At 32.8% G+C, this 20,766-nt stretch overlaps 1 protein-coding gene across 6 annotated transcripts in view; it reads left to right on the top strand.

Annotated features, from left to right (window-relative positions):
- DENND1B (DENN domain containing 1B) overlaps window positions 1-20,766 on the top strand; it is a 266,752-nt gene that overhangs the window by 116,649 nt on the left and 129,337 nt on the right. For 4 of the 6 annotated variants that reach the window (XM_013058106.2, XM_004756206.3, XM_013058105.2 and 1 more), the window contains exons 6-9: window positions 3,003-3,072; window positions 14,047-14,127; window positions 17,554-17,613; window positions 18,819-18,872. In XM_013058106.2, the coding sequence (XP_012913560.1) occupies window positions 3,003-3,072; window positions 14,047-14,127; window positions 17,554-17,613; window positions 18,819-18,872 (265 nt within the window). The remainder of the gene's footprint in view (window positions 1-3,002; window positions 3,073-14,046; window positions 14,128-17,553; window positions 17,614-18,818; window positions 18,873-20,766) is intronic. The other 2 variants (XM_004756208.3, XM_004756205.3) reach the window with 1 other exon arrangement.

A 20,766-nucleotide genomic window follows, 5' to 3' on the forward strand; every position in this document is an offset into this window, starting at 1 on the left:
GGAAGGATTGTTGGGGATTGGATTAAATTGCAATGGGGATTATGGAGTGTCCTTGTGAGGAGCACCAGGGGATGTATAGAACTCTTGACTTTATTATGCACCCGAAGCTAATATAACACTGTATGTTAACTAACTGGAATTAAAATAAAAACTTAAAAAAAGAAAAGCACGCAAGGCAAAAAAGTGTTCAGGTATTTTGTGTAGAAGAAGATCCTCACTTTGTAATGACTTATGAGATAATTTATTATAATTTCTTTATAGTGGTCCAAGAAAGAAGGTTTATGGTTAAAAAGGCTTTACATTATTTGAGTAAGATGGAAATGACAATGTAAGGATTAGCAGACATGCAGCCATCTAAAATCAATAAATTTTGCGTTATCTGGAAATTCTTGAGAGCAAGATAGAAACAGACCATCATGCTCCTTGAATAGATTAGATGAATAGATTAGATCTCATTTTATGTGAACACAGAGATCTGAACTACATGACATACTGAAGTTTTCCTGAAGTAACAATTTCTTCAGGTCATTAAAAGTTGAAATATGAATATGAAATGAATATGAAATGCTTGCAAATGAAAAAGTGGCACTCTGTCCAAGGAACTGTATTGTGTCTTAGTAGAAGGACATTCTCCATGAAGATCATTTCATTTAGTTATAATGAGCATAGAAAATAAGATGTGGTAATTTGCGTAGTATTGAGTTGAAAATTTAAAAATAGTGTTAATAATCTTTTTCTTTTTTTGGTGAGAGGTATAGCAGAATAGCTGTCTAAATGCTAGAGTTAAAGAGTTGTTGCATCATTTAAATATGATGGTTGAGAATACCAATACTGATCTGATTTTTAGGTTTCCCAGAGGGTGTAGAGTGTTACTCTTTAGGCCTTTGTACAGTTTATTCTTAGATTTAATTGTTCTTTCATAAGATTAGATTTGTCTCCTATATCTTAGTGTTCCTCCTTTTTTTTCACTCTCTCATTTTGTCAAAGCCATCCTTTAGTAGCTTCCCCAAAACAGTACAAAAGTGGTAGATTTTTGAGTGCTAGCATGACAGAAGATGTTGTTAACCTAGCCCCACACCTGATTCGTTGTTTCTCAGGGCAGAGAATTATAGGTTGCAAAGGGATTTAATCTCTGCATTTTGAAGGTGTAATCTTCTTACTGTCTGGGATTGCTGGTGAGAGGTTCAGTGGCATTTTTAACTTAATTCCTTTGTATGTTACCTGTTTTGTCTCTTTGGAAATTCTTAGGTGCTTTTCTGTCTCCTATTATGGAATTTCACTGTGATATTCATTTATTTTACATTTTACCCAGTGGCACTCTCAATATGGACACTCATAGCTGAAGTTCTAGGAATTTTTCCTGCAGCTTTAAAGAAGAAATTTTCATTCCTTTTTTCCCACTTTTCTTTCTTTTTTGGAACTATTACTGTTATTCAGCTACATAATTCTTGAGATCAATGCCCTGATATTTTGACATTTATTCTTCTGTTATCCATTGGTTTATCCCTTTATTCTAGTTGCTAGGAGATATTCTTGATTTAGTTCCTAATTTATCAATTTTAATTTTTTTTTTAAAAAGATTTTATTTATTTATTTGACAGAGAGAGAGATCACAAGCAGGCAGAGAGGCAGGCAGAGGGGGAAGCAGGCTCCCTGCTGAGCAGAGATCCTGATGCAGGGCTTGATCCCAGGACCCTGAGATCATGACCTGAGCTGAAGACAGAGGTTTAACCCACTGAGCCACCCACTTGCCCCCCAAATGTACTTCTGTTGTGACTTTAGATTACTCTTGAATCAAAAAGCATCTTTCATAGCTATTAATAAATCAGACATTATGTGAAAAATGCAGATAGAATGTTGTTTTTCTCAGCTCTATACATTGATTTTTAAATTTTAATTCTGTTATATACATGTACTGTTGTCAGAATACAGTTATGTATTAAAAGCATCACATGTTTTTCTCTTAGAAAGTAATCTGTTATAATAATTCTTTGAAAAAAAGAATACTTTTTTTTTTTTTTTTTTTTGAAAAAAAGAATACTTTTTTTTAAAAAAGATTTTGTTTATTTATTTGACAGAGAGGGATCACAATGAGGCAGAGAGGCAGGCAGAGAGAGAGAAGGGGGGAAGCAGGTTCCCTGCTGAGTAGAGAGCCCGATGCGGGACTTGATCCCAGGACCCTGAGATCATGACCTGAGCTGAAGGTGGAGGCTTAACCCATTGAGCCACCCAGACACCCAAAAAGAATACATTTTAATAAACAATTAAACCTTTGGATAGATTTTAAATATACTAATATCTTAATTTATTAATAAGGAGTACAGATTTGGGGGGTTTATTGAATTTTAGACAGTATTTTGCTTTCATAAGAATTAGTTATATTTGCATCTAGTAAAGTGAATCAAAATGTATTTTCAGTTGTATATAATTTTACAATTTTTAAAATGGGCTTTCTGTTGTGTATATTGATGTTTACTTTGAAATTTATCACCCTACTTGACCATCAGTTTCAAATAATTGATTAATTAGGCACATATTTCTATTGTATTATATATTCTCTTCAGTAATCATTAATAAGAAATGATTGTGTATTTTGAAAGCTTCTTAAGATTAGTTTTTGTTTTGTATTATATTTTATTACAGTGGTTAACTTTTATTCTATGAGTGCTTTTAGTACACTTGTACCATGCATACTATGATATAGGATTAAATAATTTTACTGCAGAAAAAATAGAAGTATGTAATGCATAACTTTAATAATAGAACTTTGGATCATTATTATTTTATGAAAACTAGTAATAGATAATATTTAAAATTTTACTATAATAGTAAGGAGAGCATTGGTATAGTTCTTTTCTGCCATCTAGGATTAAGCTGTTTGAAATAATAAAAAATTAATGTTTTCATCTCTTTTCTTGATTCTAAATAATATGTCCATATACATTTTTAAAGGTTTTTGGTTTTTTTGTTTGTTTTTGTTTTTGTTTCCTGTTTTTTTACAGTTACCTGCCATGGTTTGAAGTATATTACAAGCTTCTCAATACTCTGGCAGATTACTTGGCTAAGGAACTGGTAAGCTATGTTTTTTCCCCAATTTTTTCTCATGTTGTAAAATACAACATAAAGTTTACCATTTTAAGTATCTTCAAGTGTACAGTTCTATGTCATTAAACACATTCGCCTTGTTCTGTGCCACCATCAGCAGCAGCATCTCTAGAACTTTTCTATCTTTCCAAATTGAAACTCTGTGCCCCATAGAACGACTTTCCTTTCTCCTCCCCTGAGTCTCTGGCAACAGTCATTTTATTTTCTGCCTGCATGAATTCGAATGTGTACCTCATGTAAGTAGAATCATATAATACTTGTTCTTCTGTGACTAGCTTATCTCCCTTAGCAGGTTTTGGGGGTTCATCCATGCTGTCGCAAGTGCCAGAATTCCTTTCTTTTTTAAGGCTGAATAAAACTTCATTATATGTACACACCACATTTTGTTGATTTGTTCATCTATAGATGAACAGCTGGGATGCTTCTACCTTTTGGCTGTTGTGGACAGTGCTGTTAGAAACATGGGTATACAAGTATCTGTTTGAGTTGCTGTATTATATTTGAATTGCTGAGTAATATGGTAATTCTATGTTTAATTTTTTTGAAGGACTGCCATAATATTTTTCACATGGTATCACCATTTTACTTTCCCAGCAGCAATGTACAAGGTTCTAATTTCCCCAACACCTGCTATTTTCTCTTTTGTTTTTGTTTTGTTGAATTATTATTTACATACAGTATATTAATTTCGGGTGCACAGCATAATGATTTGACATTTGTGTACATTGTGAAATATTATTATAGTAACTCTAGTTAGCATCTGTCATTACTAACTATACAAAGTTACAGATGTGTGTGTGTGTGTGTGTGTGTTTGCATGTGTGTGATGGGAACTTTTAAGATTTACTTTCTTAATCTTTCAAATTTGCAATACAATATTGACTATAGTCACCATGCTGTACATTACATGCTCTTGACTTATTTATATTGTAAGCGGAAGTATGTGCTTCTTGATCACTTCACCATTCCACCCATCCCCCAACCTCTTCCCCTCCAGCAACCATCAACCTAATCTGTTCTCTGTATCTATGAGTTTTATTTTGTTTTGTCTTTGTTTTGTTTTTTAAATTCCATATGTAAGTCAAATCATATGGTGTTTGTCTTGCTCTGACTTATTTCACTTAGCATAAGTGACCTCAGGGTCCATTTATGATGTCACAAATGGAGAGATTTTGTTCTTTTTATGGCTGAGTAGTTTTCCACTGTGTGTATGTGTTTGTGTGTGTACAATACCTCTTTATCCATTCATCCACTGATGGACACTTGGCTCATTTCCATATCTTGGCTGTTGTAAATTATGGCACAATGGACATAGTGCATGTATCTTTTCAAATTAGTGTTCTTATGTTCTTCACACATATACCCAGAGATGGAGTTGCTGGATCACATGGCAGTTCTAGTTTTAATTTTTTAAGAACTTCCAAACTGTTTTCTACAGTGGCTGCACCAGTTTACATTTCTAGCAATAGTGTGCAAGGATACACATCCTTTTTCCACATCCTTGCCTATACCCGTTATTTCTTGTTCTTTTTGCAATAACCATTATGACAGGTGTGAGGTGATAACTCATTGTGCTTTTGATTTGCATTTCCCTAATGAGTAGTGATGTTGAGCATCTTTTCATGTGCCTATTGGCAGTCTGTTTGTGTTCTTTGGAAAGATGTCTATTCAGACCTTCACCCCATTTTTTAAATCAATGTTTATTTTTTTGTTATTGAGTTGTATGAGTTCTTTATGTGTTTTGTATATTAAATGTATGTTGTATATTAAACCCTTATTGGATACATGATTTGTAAATATCTTTTATTCAATATATTACCTTTTAACTTTGTGGATGGTTTCTTTCACTTTGCTTTTTAGTTTGATGTAGTCTCATTTCCTTTCTTTTTTCTACCTTTCTTTTTTTCTTTTCTTTCTTTCTTTTTTTTTTTTTTTTGCTTTTGTAGCCATTGACTCTTAAGTCAGACCCAAAATTGTCTCCAAGACCTGCATATATTTTCTTTTAGGAGTTTTATAGTTTCTGCTTTTACCTTCAAGTCTTTAACCGATTTTGAGTTAATTTTTGTGTGTGGTACAAAATAGTGATCTAGTTTCATTCTTTTGCATATGACTGTCCAGTTTTCCCAGCACCATTTATTAAAAAGAATGTCCTTTATCCATAATCTTGCCTCCTTTCTCATAAATTAATTGACCGTGTATGTGTGGTCTCTTTGTTCCATCCCACTGATTTTTGTGTCTGTTTTTGTGCCAGTAGCATACTGATTTGGTTACTATATCTTAGTAATATAGTTTGAAAACAGGAGCATGATGCCTTTAGCTTTGCTGTTCTTTCTCAAGATTCCTTTGGCTGTATAGGATCATTTGGGTTCCATACAGATTTTAGAATTATTTGTCCTAATTCTGTGAAAAAAATGACATTAGAATATTGATATGGATTACTTTGAATCTATAGATAAAATGGGTAAGATGGATATTTTAATGTGGTCTTTTAATTCATAAGACCAGATTATCTTTTAATTCATAAGACCAGTGTCATCTTCAGTTTCTTTCATCCGTGTCTTCTGGTTTTTAATACATAGGTCTTACACTTTCTGGGTTAAATTTTTTTCAAGGTATTTTATTCTTTTGATGCAATTATAAATGGGATTGTTTTCTTTATTTCTCTTTCTGAATAGTTTACTGTTAGTATAGAAACACAACAGATTTTTGTATATTGATTTGGTATCCTGCAACTTTGCTGATTTTTATCTGTTCTAACAGGTTTTTATTTTTGGGAGTTTTTTGATTACTCATTCAGTCTCCTTATGAGTAATCACTCTATTTAATTTTTCTATTTCTTCATGATTCAGTCTTGGAAGATTGTAAATTTTTAGGAATTTATCCATTTCTTCTAAGTTGTTGAATTTGTTGGCATAACATTATTTTAGTAATCTGTTATGATCATTTGTATGTTCCTTTGGTGTGAGTTGTATCTTCTTTTACTTTTGATTTTATTTATTTGAGAACTCTCTCTTTTTTCCTTGTAAATCCAGCTAAAGGTTTGTCAAGTTTGTTTCTGTTTTTAAAAAACCAACTCTTAGTTTCACTGATCTTTTCTATTGCCTTTTGAGCCCCTGTTTCACTTATATGTTCTCTGACATTTATTATTTCCTCCCTTCTACAAAATTGGGGCTTCATTTTTCTTTTTACATTTTTTTAGGTGCAAAGTTACTCTACTTGATATTTTTCATATTTCATGTGGTTTATATTACTATAAAGTTTAGAGTTTATATCACTAATATCACTAATAGAGTGATATTACATCCACTAATAGTTTATATCACTATAAAGTTTAGAATTTAAAGTTTAGAGCTATTTTACTATATCCTATAGATTTTGGTGTGTTATATTTTCATTTGTCTCAAGGTAATTTTTTAATTTCTTTTTTTTTTTTTAATTTCATTGAGCCATTGGTTATTCAGTAGTATGTTGTCTAATCTCTATTTGTTTGTGATTTTTCCAGTTATCTTGTAATTGACATCTAGTTTTTGTACAATTTTTGTTGGAAAAGATGTTTGATGTGATTTCTATTTTCTTGACTATATTGAGACTTGTTTTGTAGCCTAACATATGAAATATCCTGGAGATTGTTTCATGTACACTTGGAAAGAATGTGTATTCTACTGTTTGGGGATGGAATGTTTGTTATATATATAGCTCATCTGGTCTAATGTGTGTCTTAGGGCCAATGTTCCCTTATTGATTTCCTGTTTGGATGATCCATTCTTTGATGTAACCAGTGTATTAATGTCTCCTGCTATTATTGTATTACTGTCAATTTCAACTTATTGTATTATTGTCAATTTCTCCCTTCACAAATGTTGTATCTTCTTGCTGGATTAACCCCTTTGTCATTATGTAATTGCCCATTTTTGTTTTTTTATTATGTTCTTTGTTTCAAAGCCTATTTTGTCTGATATAAGTATAGCTACCACACTTTCTTTCAGTTTCCTTTTTCATGAAGTATCTTTTTCTATTCCTTCATTTCCTTTCTGTGTGTATACTTACGTATGCTGTGAGTCTCTTGTAGGCAGCATATAGATGGGCATGGTTTTGTTTGTTTTTTTTTAAATTTTTAAAAGATTTAATTTATTTATTTGACAGAAACAGACACAACAAGAGAGGGAACACAGGCAGGGTAAAGGGCAGAGGGAGAGGAAGAAGCAGGCTCTCCGCTGAGCAGGGAGCCTAGCCTGATGTGGGGCTCAATCCCAGGACCCTGGGATCATGACCTGGGCTGAAGGCAGACTGAGCCACCCAGGCACTCCTGTTTTTGTTTTTGTTTTCAATTATGTAGCCACTTTGTATTTCTTGATTGAAGAATTTAGTCCATTTGCATTTAAAGTAATTGTGTATACTTATGTAATTATCGCCATTTTGTTCAATTGTCTGGCTATTTTGTAATTCTTCTCTGTTTTGGTCTTCTCTTGCTTTCTTCCTTGTTGGTTTGATGGATTTATGCTGCTGTATACTTTGATTCCTTTTTCATTTTCTTTTGTGAATCTGCTGTAGGGTTTGGCTTTGTGGTTATGATGAAGCTTACACATAACATCTTATATACTTAATAGTGTATTTTAAGCTGATAGCAACTTAAATTTGAATGCATTTTAAAACTAAATTTTTACCCACCTTCCCATAAAAACACGTTTTATTTTTTATTTTTTTAGTGAGAGAGAATACGTGTGGGGAAGGGCAGAGAGAGAGAAGGAGAGAATTGTAAGCAGGCTTCACACTCAGTGCATATGGAGCCTTATGACCCTGAGATGATGACCTGAGACAAAATCAGGAGTCAGACACTTAATCACTGAGCCACCATGGTGCCCCCATGTTTTATGCTTTTGATGTCAATTTTAAGTCTCTTTATTTTCTATATTCCTTAACCAACTGAGCCACCCAGGCGTCCCTATTTTCTATATTCCTTAACTAATGATTATGGTTTTAATTATTTTCACTACCATTGCCTTTTAACCTTCATATTAGCTTTGTAAGTGTTTAATCTACTACCTTTACAATGTATTTACTAATGAGATTTTTACTTTCATATGTGTTCTTAATAATTATTACCCTTTCTTTTCAGCTTAGAGAAATCTCTTTAACATTTCTTATAGGGCCAGATTAGTGGTGTTGTATTTCCTTAGCTTTTGTTTGTCTGGAAAGCTCTTTCTCTCTACTTCAAATTTGAGTGATAACCTTGTAAGGTAAAGTATTCTTGGTTGGAAGTTTGTTTTCCCTCAACACTTTGAATGTATCATGCCATTTTCTTCTGGCCTACAAAGTTTCTGCTGAGAAATCTGCTGATAGCATTATGGGTGTTCCTTTGTTACAAGTTGTTTTTCTCTTGCTGCTTTTCAGACTCTCTATATTTTGATATTTTAATTATGTTTCTTGGTATGTGTCTCTTTAGGTTCATCTTGTTAAGAAGTCTCTGGGCTTCATGGGGGCACCTGGGTGGCTCAGTGGTTTAAAGCCTCTGCCTTCAGCTTGGGTCATGATTCCAGGGTCCTGGGATCGAGCCCCACATTAGGCTCTCTGCTCAGCAGGGAGTCTACTTCTCCTTCTCTCTCTCTGCCTGCCTCTCTGCCTACTTGTAGTCTCTGTCAAATAAATAAATAAAATCTTAAAAAAAAAAAAGTCTCTGGGCTTCCTGGGTCTGGATATCTGTTTTTAACACCCTGTTAGGGATGTTTTCAGGTATTTTTTTTTCAAATAACTTTCAAATTATTTTCCTGTCCCCTATAATATGGATGTTATTCTGCTTGATATTATCCACAGGTCCTTTAAAGCTATCTTTACTTTTTAAAATAATTTTTTCTTTTTGCTCATTTGTTTGGGTTAGTTCCTCTGCCTTGTCTTCTGGATCACTGATTCCAGTCTGCCGTTGAACCCCTGTAGTGTATTTTTCAGTTTAGTTCTTTTCTGTGACTTTTTTTTTTTTTTAGGATTTTATTTATTTATCAGAGAGAGAGAGGGGAGAGAGCGAGCACAGGCAGACAGAATGGCAGGCAGAGGCAGAGGGAGAAGCAGGCTCCCCGCCGAGCAAGGACGCTGGGATCATGACCTGAGCCGAAGGCAGCTGCTTAACCAACTGAGCCACCCAGGCGTCCCTTTTCTGTGACTTCTATTTGATACTTTCCTGTATATATATTTTTTATCTTTTTGAAGTTTTTACTGTGTTCATCTGGTCTTCTCCCAATTTCAGTGAGCATCTTTATGACCATTGCTTTGAGCTCTTTATCAGGTAAATTATTCATCTCCATTTCTTGTAGGGTTTTTTCCCTAGAGCTTTATCTTGTTCTTTCATTTGGAATATATTTCTGTTTCCTCATTTTGGTTGGTTTCTATTCTATGCATTAGACGAAAAAGGTGTTTCTCTTATTCTTGAAAGAATGACTTTTTATTGATGAACCTTATCATACAACCCTGCCTTAGCTCATGGTTGTCTCTTGAACCTTTATGATTGTCTAAACACCCTGATTCATTATTGATAACTCCTAGTTGTTGAGATAGTCCATATCCTTTGAATGTCCCAGAGGGAGGGATCTCTCAGCTCCTAGTTTTGGCTGGTTGGAAGCTAGATCCTCAGGCAGCAGCTTTAAAGTTATGTAAATAGTTTGTGGGACAGCAATCAGAAAGTCTGATGGTGTTCAGACCCATCAATCTGGAAAAATACCCTTGGTGACAGTGGCAAAAGTGTGGTTTCATACTTATGAAATACTTTGGTAGCCTTTAGGTGTGTGGTAATCCTAAAGTATTCCTCTCAGTAGAAGTTTCAGGATAAGTAAATAGGAAGACTGTATTTCCTTCTACTGTTTGTAGAGCCCTGAGGGTGGTAGCCTGCCAAGAACTTTCTCTTCAGCTTCGCCCTGGCTACCAGAGCCAGGTGTTCAAGGAGCATTCCCTGTGTAGGCTGTAAATTCTGCTGGCTGTGGTGGGGCTGCAGGAATGGCATAGGGCCAGGATGTGCCCACCAGCACTAGAAAGGTAGAGGGAGAAAGCAAACATGACACCTACCAGTACCTCTGTTCTGGAGAGAGTTTGAATAAGCTCCTCCTCCTCTGGCAGATGCTTTAGGATTGGCAAATGAATCTCCTTCATGTAGGTCCAGGTGCTCTCCATACTGCTGCTTTTGTGCTTGGTCCTGTGGCAGGTGAGTCTGTGCACAAGTTCTTCAAGAGTAGGAACTCTATTCTCTACAACTCATTGTTCTCCTGGACATAAGCCCTGTTGATTTTCAAAGCCAGACATTTGGGGAGCTCATTGCTCTGGTGCAGGTCTGAAGGGTTGAGGTGCCTTATATATGTCGTAAGCCCCTTGCTTATCAGGGAGAAGCTGCTTGAGATCCTTCCTGATTGTGGGTCACCACATGGTGGATGGAGTTTTGGATGAGGCCATATCTCTGCCTCTTACATTTCTCAGTGTGGTCTTTTATTCTTTGTTGTGCAGGAGCTATTCAGCTAGTTTTCAGGTATTTTTCTGGGGGAATGATTTCATATGTAGCTGTAGATTTGCTGTATCTATAGGAGGAGATGAATTCAGGACTTACGCTGCCCTCTTGGAATGCCTCCTTGTTTTGTATTTATAACAGCCATTCTAATGGGTGTGAAGTGGTATATCATTGTGGTTTTGATTTGTATTTCTTTAATTCTTGATGTAGAGTATTTTCATGTGCTTATTGGTCATTTAGTTTTCTTCTCTGGAAAAATATCTGTTCAAATTCTTTGCCCATTTTTAAGCAAATTTTGTTGTTGGGTAGCAGTTCTATATATTATCAGATATTAATCCCTTATTAAATATATGATTTGTAGATATTTTCTTCCATTCCATAGGTTGCCTTTTTACTTTGCTAATTGTGTCCTTTGATTCACAAAAGTTTTTTTAATTTACATGAAGTCCAATTATGTATTTTTCTTTTGTTGCTTATGCTTTCAGCGTCATGTCAAAAAATTACAAATTCAGTGTCATGATGCTTTTCCCATATGTTTTCTTCTAAGAATTTTAGTTCTAGCCATTACATTTAGGTCTTTATCTTTTTTTTCTTAAAAATAAAAATGAAAACGCTGAAGTGTGCTTTTGAATTAATCAACTTTTCTAGGATGATATTTGTAAAATTTCCCCGTTAATCATTGTTTGAATTTTTTTATAAGAACTAATTTACTAAGATATGAGCTGTGCTATTTGATGTAATTTAATTCAAATAAAAGGTTTTTTAAAAATTTTGTAATGATTGCCTGTTATTGTTTTCTAATTTTTAAATTCAGGGTATATTTTCCATCCTTTGTTATCTTTTTAAATTTTCATTTGAGGTGCACCTGGGTGGTTTAATTGGTTAAGTGTCAACTTATGGTTTCAGCTCGGGTCATGATTTCCAGGTCATAAGATTGAGCCCCATGTTAGACTCCATGCTCAGTGAGGAGTGTGCCTGAAATTCTTTCTTTCTCCTCCTCCCTCTCCTTCCCCTTTGCTCCCTGCCCCCCGTTTGTACTTGTTCTCTCTCTCTCTCTAATAAATAAATAAATAAATTCTTTAAAAAAATAGTCTCAGTTGATACTTTATTACTCTCAAGATTGTATTTTTCTGGATTGGCCTGACATTGTTTTTCCATTGTTTCTAACTATATAATGTCTTTCTTTGATCTTTTTCATCTATCTATACCTAAAACTTTGATGTTCTTTTTTGTATTCTTAGTTTTCTCTTTTTCTGTACATTTATGGCCATTTCATAATACTCATAGCTATAAGTACCACTATATTTTGATTTTTAAGAATGTTCTTTTTGAAACCTGATTATATCATATCACTGCTTACAATCTTCTTATAGTTCCCTTTTTTCTCTTAGAATAAAATCTAAACTTGTCTGCTGCCTGACATATAAGAAGTTCCGTGATCTGGTTTCTGATATTCCTTCCTGGCTAAACTGCTTCTTTCTTACACATAATGTACTATCCAGTTATCTTGAATCATTCAGGTTTTCCAGAATTCCTATATAATTATCTTTCAAGATTATGTCACTCACTCATGATTACTGATAGAACACTCATCTTTTAAGATTCAATGTGTAAATATCTTTAAAAAACAAAACCCAAGTTCAGCACAAATACTATTCCAGATACTTCTTATTAAATAGAGTTTAAATGTATTATTATTGAATTAAGATACTCCTTTTATGCTTCTGGTAAACAGTCTCCTAATTTGGCAACCAAATTTTATTATTATATCATAATAGCAAGGTTTGCTGTTTGTCAGAAGTTCAGGTATATTTGTATGTGTGTGTGTAAATATTTCCCCCTCTACACTTGACATCCATAATTCTGTGAAGTATTCATTAGAAGGTCATTTTTTACTTGAACAGTTTTATGTTGAAGCTATACAGTCATTTTCCTAGCAAAATAACTGGAAATAAAAGAATTTAAATATAGCAATGGAAACTTAAAACCAGAATTTTACTTTATGATTATTTCTTGTTCTTTGTTTTTATGAGTATACATTTGGAACCAGCATTAATTCCATTAGTCATGCAAATTTAGAATACTTTACTTTTAGAAACTCTTACTGTTAAGTTAATGCTTACATATCTATAATATGTCAGTCTCTCTGAGACCATCAGTAACACTGAAATATATAAAAGAAAATACTGTGAACAAATCCGTATAATTTTAGTTTTCTGAAAAGAGGAAATAAGAGAGACTACATTTATGTTCCTAATCAGAGGAAACTGTATCGTAGGTTCAACAGTATTAATTAAAAAACCAGAAGTAAATCTATAATTGTAATATTTTTTCTTTTTATTTTTAATCCAGTGTCACAGGCTATATAGATTGATATTTAGATTTTATAATCGAAGTTATCCTTACCTAATCAACATCAGACAAGTATAAAGATATTTTAAAAGCTAGACTTTAAAAAACCTTATGTAGTCATAGGAGTTTTGTATAGACAGAGCATTAAATATCATCCACAATATTCTCTGGATATATTTCATTTCTTAATGGTCAAGAGATAAGTTCTATAGTCATTTCCTTTAAGTCATTCTAGGGAGAATTCCAAATAGGCAGTTTTGAGCACACAGTTCACAAACACTTACAGAAATTGGAATTATTAAGGTTTGTTAGTTAATTTATAAGACAAATTATGAGAAGTTATAAGTCTCATATCCAAATTCCTTAATATTAATTATTACCATTTTTGAACAATTGTCATTTTCTCTGGTATATTGTCCACACCTAAATATTTTAAGAATAAAAATCATGTGTATAAAAAGCTACCTTTATATATTTATTATTGGGTTTATATGCATAACTTGGAAAAAGTGAGCATGCATATCAAGGTACATTATTATTTTACATATTCAGGGAACTAGATGTGTTATATCTTCTATTTAATTCCATTTATTGTGAGTCAAGTAGTGACTGGTAGCTCTTTAGAAATGAACTATGTAGAATAACCTGTATGTTGTATTTTAGTACAATGATCATACTAAACTGTATCTATTCCTTAAAAATTAAGTTTAAGATTTTAAAATTAAAATGGAAAATGGAAGCATTCAGTGATCTGATAAAAAGTTGTTGTTTTTATTCAATCCCATTGTTCTTGAATTTAATGATTTAAATGATTTCCTCTATAGATAGCATTAGCATATTTTATAATAATGAAGTTTTGCCAAATAGAGATCTGTACTCAGTATTGCTGTTATGCTTTTTGGATAAAGATATTTGATTATCTTTTTCATATTTATTAAATTTAAATATTTCAATTTCTGTTATTTGAAACATTCTTGAGGAAAGCAGTTGTCTAATCTGAACTTGTCTAATCTGAAAAGGCATAGTGCATGATTTATCAAGTAGTTTTAATTACATCACTTAGTATATAATTCATTTATAAAATGTACTTTTTCATTTTACTCTAGGAAAATGATTTGAATGAAACTCTCAAATCACTCTATAGCCACCCAGTACCAAAGGCAAACACTCCTGTCAGTTTGAGTGTGGTAAGTATTGAGTTATTAATTGATTTTTTTTTTTTTGTCATAGCACTTTGTCATTTAAGAACACATACAACTTCAGCAAACTCTGCTACTAAGGAAATGTCAGTGCTAGTAACATTACTGTAGGATGATAGTGGGACTTTTTGCCATGCTTCAACTATCATATTTTAGATGTATATTTTTATAGATCGTGAGTCACAGATTTTTAAAATTTACAGTAGCAGTAACCAAATCTATGAGAATATTTTGTAAGGAATATTGATTTTCAGGTGGTAAACTTTATCCTTAATAAGGAAACACACACGCATGTACACACACATGCACAATACCCTTCCTAAAATGAAAACAGTACATAATAAGAATTGAAAGTTTAGCATATAACTAATTATATGATAAAAATTGTGGGCTAAAGCTTCTTCTTTCCCTACACTGTGATCCATCTTCCCTTATAAACACCAAACACGGGACCCCTGGGTGGCTCAGTGGGTTAAATCCTCTGTCTTTGGCTTAGGTCATGATCCCAGATCTCCATAGAGCCTGATGCTGGGATCTAGCCCCACATCTGCTCTCTTCTCAGCAGGGAGCCTGTTTCCTCCTCTTTCTCTGCCTGCCTCTCTGCCTACTTGTAATCTCTGTCTGCCAAATAAATAAATAAAATCTTTAAAAAAAGAAAAAACACCAAACACTGAAAATATGGTTGAAGTTTGTCAAACCTAAGCCTGTGGTGGTGTAGATTACTTACTGCCAAGAGTTTTAATGTGCACATTAGTATTTTGGAAGATTTTGTAAATGTTCAAAGTTAATGATCACATATGTGGATGTTTTCATTAATAGTCAACATACCAAATAAAATGTTAAAATTTATTTATATTCATTTTAATTCTTCCAATGTAGTGGTAAATTGTGCCACTTATAAGGAAGAAAAAATATATAATGATGCAAGAAAAATTGAAAGAAAAAGTAAATTGAAGTATATGTAATCATATTTACATGTCTTTTGCTTTTTTGCACAATAAAGAAATTGTTACTTTCATTATATTCTTTGGTAATAACTTTCTTTTGCTTAAATTTTTCCTATAATTTTGCTTAATAATAGTATTCTCTGACATTGTTCTGTTCTATTTTTACTGTCAGCACCCTGGTTCAGATGCTTAGCACTTTAAATAGTTCTTACTTTAGAGTCTCTCTTTCTAATCCTTTCTACAAAACTCTTATCAGATTAAACTTCCTTAAACTATATAAAGTTTCTTTCTGAAACCTAAAAGCTCCCCATTTTCTGTAGAATTTGTCCAGAATTTGTCTTTCCAGCAGGCTTTCATGACCACACACTACTTAGCCTCAGTCTCCCTTTTCATTTTTCTGTCTCTCTCCTTTTTTTTTTCCTAAGTTGATTCTCTACTCTGGTCACATTGTTCTGTTCATCTTCTTGAATGAACATCGAGTTTTCTCACTTGTACATCTTCCTTTTTTACTAAAGCCTCTTTGTAGACTATCCATCTTTAGTCTAGAACTAGCTCACTTCCCACTTTGTGAAACTTTCCTGTGTCGTTAACAGCATAAATTGTTCTTTTTTCCCCAGGATCTCTGTACCTTTATGTCTGCACCCTCTTTTTGAACACTGCCAAAGTGGAAATATTTAATAGTCATTTGGAGATTGCACACTGGAAATCTAAGGATAACGTGAAATTTTTAACCCAGATATAGCAGTCATCTGCAGAAATAGTTGTAAGAATACTTGAGCTATTTAAAGGACAGAATATAGAGAGAATAAAGCAGAGGCTGATGTCTAATTGCCAAAATACAATATAGAAGAAGGAAGGAGGTCAAGTGAAAGAATTAGAAGAAGGAAGTTAAGGAAGTTAAGGAGAAACTCAGATTTATAGGTCACTAAACCCAAAAGAATGCAAGGTTAGTGGTTAGTGGAATGAAGTAGAAAGGTCAAGGAAAAACATCAAGATCAAAGAAAAGGTCTGGATTATCAAAAATAAGTGTCATTCTTTGAAGGAGTTGTATTTATAAAATGATTCTAACACTTTGTTATAGGGTAAAGGAAATATAGGTACTAAGATAATAGAGGGTGGCTATCCTAGATCGTTAATGGAATTTGAGTGCTATAAATTCTGTAAGACTGATGATTCATAGACCTGTATCCCTGAAACAAACAATACATTATATGTAAATAAATAAATAATATCTTTTAAAAAAGTGTGTTGGTTTTAAATTGGAGTGTCATTTGTTCTGGAGTAAATAAATATCTTCTAAAAATACATTTCAAAAATACTGGATATTGAAATACTTCACCTTTATTAGTAAGAGTCATACATATATCAAAAACTATTAGATCTCTTAGTATCTAAAAATAGAAGATACTGGTTTAAGTCATGGTCACTAAATGTGTGATGTTAGCAAAAAGTTAATATCTTGTGATGATTATTTTTCTTCATATGAGAAATTGAGTGAGTCCATTTTTGAGAAACTTGTTTGGGGAATTGTGTGAAATGATATATCTAGATATACTATGAAAAGCTATCCTAACATTAGTTGTTAATGAATTGAAATTTTATTTCATTTGGATAACATATTTTGTACCATAGCTGAAATAATCTTGTTTAGGAAATTTGAGTGACTGTGTTCTATTCTATGTATTCATTTCTATAATTTAAGCCTTTTTGTAAGCTTTTGAGTCAATGTCTATGGTCGCTTTCAAATCTTGTACACCTTTTCTCAATACAGTATCTAAAGAATTGGCAGATTCAGCTGGTTGATAAAATATTGTCTTAAATTCGTGTAAAGTCCTAAATTCGTGTAAAGTCCATTTAGTAATTTCATTTGATTTCAGCTAGAGCTTACCAAAGTGCTATGTCTAGTGCTGTGCTGTTCCAGACTGGCAGAGTTGGGATCCAGAAACATTGTCCTCAGCTACTTGTTGAGGTTTTAGTTTTATGATGCCCAGTAACGACTGATCATCCTAGGAATTATTGTTCTTCCACAAAGTGGAAAGAAAATTTTGTTTGCACAATTTCTGATAGAAAAATGTGAGAAGCCTTGGGAAACTACTCTACTTTCTTATAATACCATATTTTGTGAATGCTCCAACACATGAATTTTTCAAGGCTTGACATTGAAACTATAAGAATATCACAGAGATCGTATAAAAAGTTAATATTTAATGTAAATGCTTACTTTGAAAGTACATTTCAAATTCACTAAATATCCACAGCATTTTCTACTCTCTTTTGAAAATGAAAATACTTTCTTTGAGATTTTTCTAGCATAAAATTAGCAAAACAGCATTTAAAATAGCATTTATAATTATAGTTGGATACTGTGGATAATGTAACTACATGAATTTGTCTCAGGTACACAGCAAATTGTGTAAACTTCCCCCATGAAAGTAAAATATTCATTTTTTCTCTCATATATTATAAGAACCAAGAGATATTTATTGCCAGTGAGCAAGTTCTGAAAGATCAGCCCTTCCTAGTACCGGTGAGTTAAAAGGTCATTGGCTTCTAAAAATCACTATTAAATTGAGAAAATAATTACTTCTTTCACTGTGTTTTTAAGATTTACTCCAGTCCTTTGGGAAATGGTTAATTTGTCTCTTTTAAGAAAATTAATCATTTGGAGTATATTTTCTGTTTATACTATCTTTTAGAGCATAGTTTTATGAAATATAGTACTATTAAAAACCCCTCCAAATAAAGTAGTTAATAGAGACCAAATCTATGCATATTCTCCATTGTCAGTAGTAGTAATGTTAACGTGCATTCACAGCATGAGATTTCTGTCACATTTTTTGTCACAAGGTCTCAGGAGACCTAGTGATTTATCTCATATTGTTCTTCTACTCTGGAAAATTATACATTATGACTGTGCTAACTAGCCTGTTCTGACTGGTTAATTGTGCCCAGTATTGGCTAGAATGTTTCTTTTCCAGTTTTTAACTATAAGACAGTATTAAGTATGTCCTTATGTGGTTAAGATAGGAAAATAATTTTGGAGATTAATATGAACAGAAAATAAAACAATTCTGGTGATTTAGTTTTACTGACTCTGGGTGGTAAAATTTGGGAACATGAATGGGGAACATGAAGACATATACAATATGCTTTTTATATAAATAGATCTATGAACTGTTGTATTGCTTTGAATATTATAGAAGGTAATTACTGTTCAGTGGGCGTATGAGGGTCATATTTTGAGATAATTACATTTTTAAAAGGTTTTAAATATTTAAAAATTATGTCCTATTGCTGCTTTCTGAATAATATAGTAGCTGATCTGTACCAGAAGATTTTGTTGTGACTTACCACAGACACTCTGGAATTTATGGCAAACCTCATTATTTTCCAGTCTCCCTAAATGTATTTATATGTATATGTGTGTATTATATATCTATATCTATTTATCTATATATTTTTCAGTAACATACTTTTTGTCTTAAACTTTTCCCATGATTATTATTTTCAGTTTTAAAGTTGAATGTTTTTAACCAACACTTAACTCTTTGTCTGAGGTTATTATTCAATACCATGTTATTTAAGAATCTTTCAAATTCAGCAAATCCTGAATGTTAATCCTTGGCATTTATTAATTTAGTTGATGTATCTTTTCTTATTTTTTTCAAATTATATATATTGCTACAAAATTTTAATTCTGCTTTTCTTACGTGATTTATTTCTATTTATTAGCATTCCTACTTCATTGCCCCAGATGTAACTGGACTCCCAACAATTCCTGAGAGTGTAAGTTTTCTGTTTTCTGTACTTTTTAATGCTACTCATATTATGAATTATATTCATTTTTGTCTCAGTGCCTAAAGATTTTTGTATAGAGAAATAGAATACATTGTAATTACCTGTTTTGTTAGAAATAAGAAATAGGAATAGTATTGTTACCTCTTTTTCTTCTTGATGTGTCTGCTGTTTTACTCCCTTCTTAATATCGGTTGTAGGTAAGGAAAATTTTATGAGAAAAACTGTTTCTACCATTTGAGATAGTTCAGTAGGATCATACACACACACACACACACACACACACACTCTCTCTCTCTCTCTCTTTCTCTCTCTCTCTCTCTCTCACACACACACACACACACACACACACACACACACGTATATTAGGTCCTGAGCTCCCCGGGATGAGGTAGAGGAAATATCTCAGATGACTCTACTTGGTAGGGGATAAATACTGGCAATGGGAAATATTTTTATACACATAATTACTTTAGTGAAGTGACTGTAGCATTTTAGATTACTTGCATAACTCCATGAAAATCATAATGTCCTATACTTGATTTCTTTTTTTAAAGATTTTATTTATTTATTTGACACAGAGAGAGAGGGAGAGAGCAAGCACAAGCAGGCGGAATGGCAGGCAGGGGAGAAGCACGCTTCCCAGTGAGCAAGGAGCCCAATAATGGGACTTGATCCTGGGATGCTGGGATCATGACCTGAGCTTGGAGGCAGACACTTAACTGACTGAGTCACCCAGGTGCCCCCTGTACTTGATTTCTTGATTTTGATTTACATGATATATATTTTGTAGGACTTGAGGGGTACTACAAGAAATTATAAAAATTACTAAAGTTTGTATTTTATTTAAAGTCCTAATTGTAGCCATATTAGAAATAGTTTCAGTGTTTTAATAGTTTTTATAAATTAATATTCTGTGGAAAAATTTACATGGAAAGTAGAAGTGACAAATAGGGTTTTGGTTGCTGTGCGAAAAGGAAATTTTCTCTTAAATAATTTTTTTCAACTTCTCTTGGAAAGATACAATGGATCAATAGAAAAAATTCAATAAAAAGTGAAAGAAACATCAATAGGAAAAAATAAATTTCCAGAAATAGTTATTTTTTTCAGAACTTTACTGTTCTTCCCAAAATGTTTTCAAACCTACTAAGGGTTTGGTTTCCAAAAGTGCATGGGTGATGAGTGCATGAAGTCTGGAGAGATAATTGTAAATTTTCCAATATTAAACCAAGACTGTGGTGTTTTTAGTACAGGCGAGTCCATATAACTCATATGAAAAGACTAGATGAGACTGTTTTTAATGTGGGCCTGATATAGATTATCCACACAGCATTCTGTGTTGAGAAATACTTATCCATCTAGAAATTATTTTTCTTTGAGACTATAGGAAAATACCAAGGTTGAATGCCATAAAAATAATCCATATGAAGAACTGAATTGGAAAGTGAGATAGACCTCAGATATAGAAAACAGTAAATGAATTTCTCCCCACTAAATTCAACATCACTCACTGATACTACAGATTCTGTGATATACCCTGCCATTACAAATTTGTCCTGGTAAAGTTTCTGCCTTCTGGAAATCAAATAAACTATTTATTGGATTTCTTGTTTTCTTGCCCAATGAAAAGTTTTCACCTTCTAGGTCATAGTCTACTTGATACTACAGTTTCATTTTATTATCATATCTTATTCAGTCTCTTCTTTACTTTATAACCCTCCAGGATGCTTATGTTTGAGTACAGAAAGTTAAAAATAAGTAAGAAGGAGAACTTCTCAAAGTCAAAGTTAATGTAGCTTATCCCAATTTTGACCTTATGTGGGGAAAATAAAGTCTTAAATCAAGAAAATTAGCTAAGCTAACATCAAAATGTATTTGGTTATAG

Source organism: Mustela putorius, unplaced genomic scaffold, assembly GCF_011764305.1.
Source record: "Mustela putorius furo isolate JIRA1106 unplaced genomic scaffold, ASM1176430v1.1 tig00001012_pilon_pilon_pilon, whole genome shotgun sequence".
Classification (NCBI taxonomy): domain Eukaryota; kingdom Metazoa; phylum Chordata; class Mammalia; order Carnivora; family Mustelidae; genus Mustela; species Mustela putorius.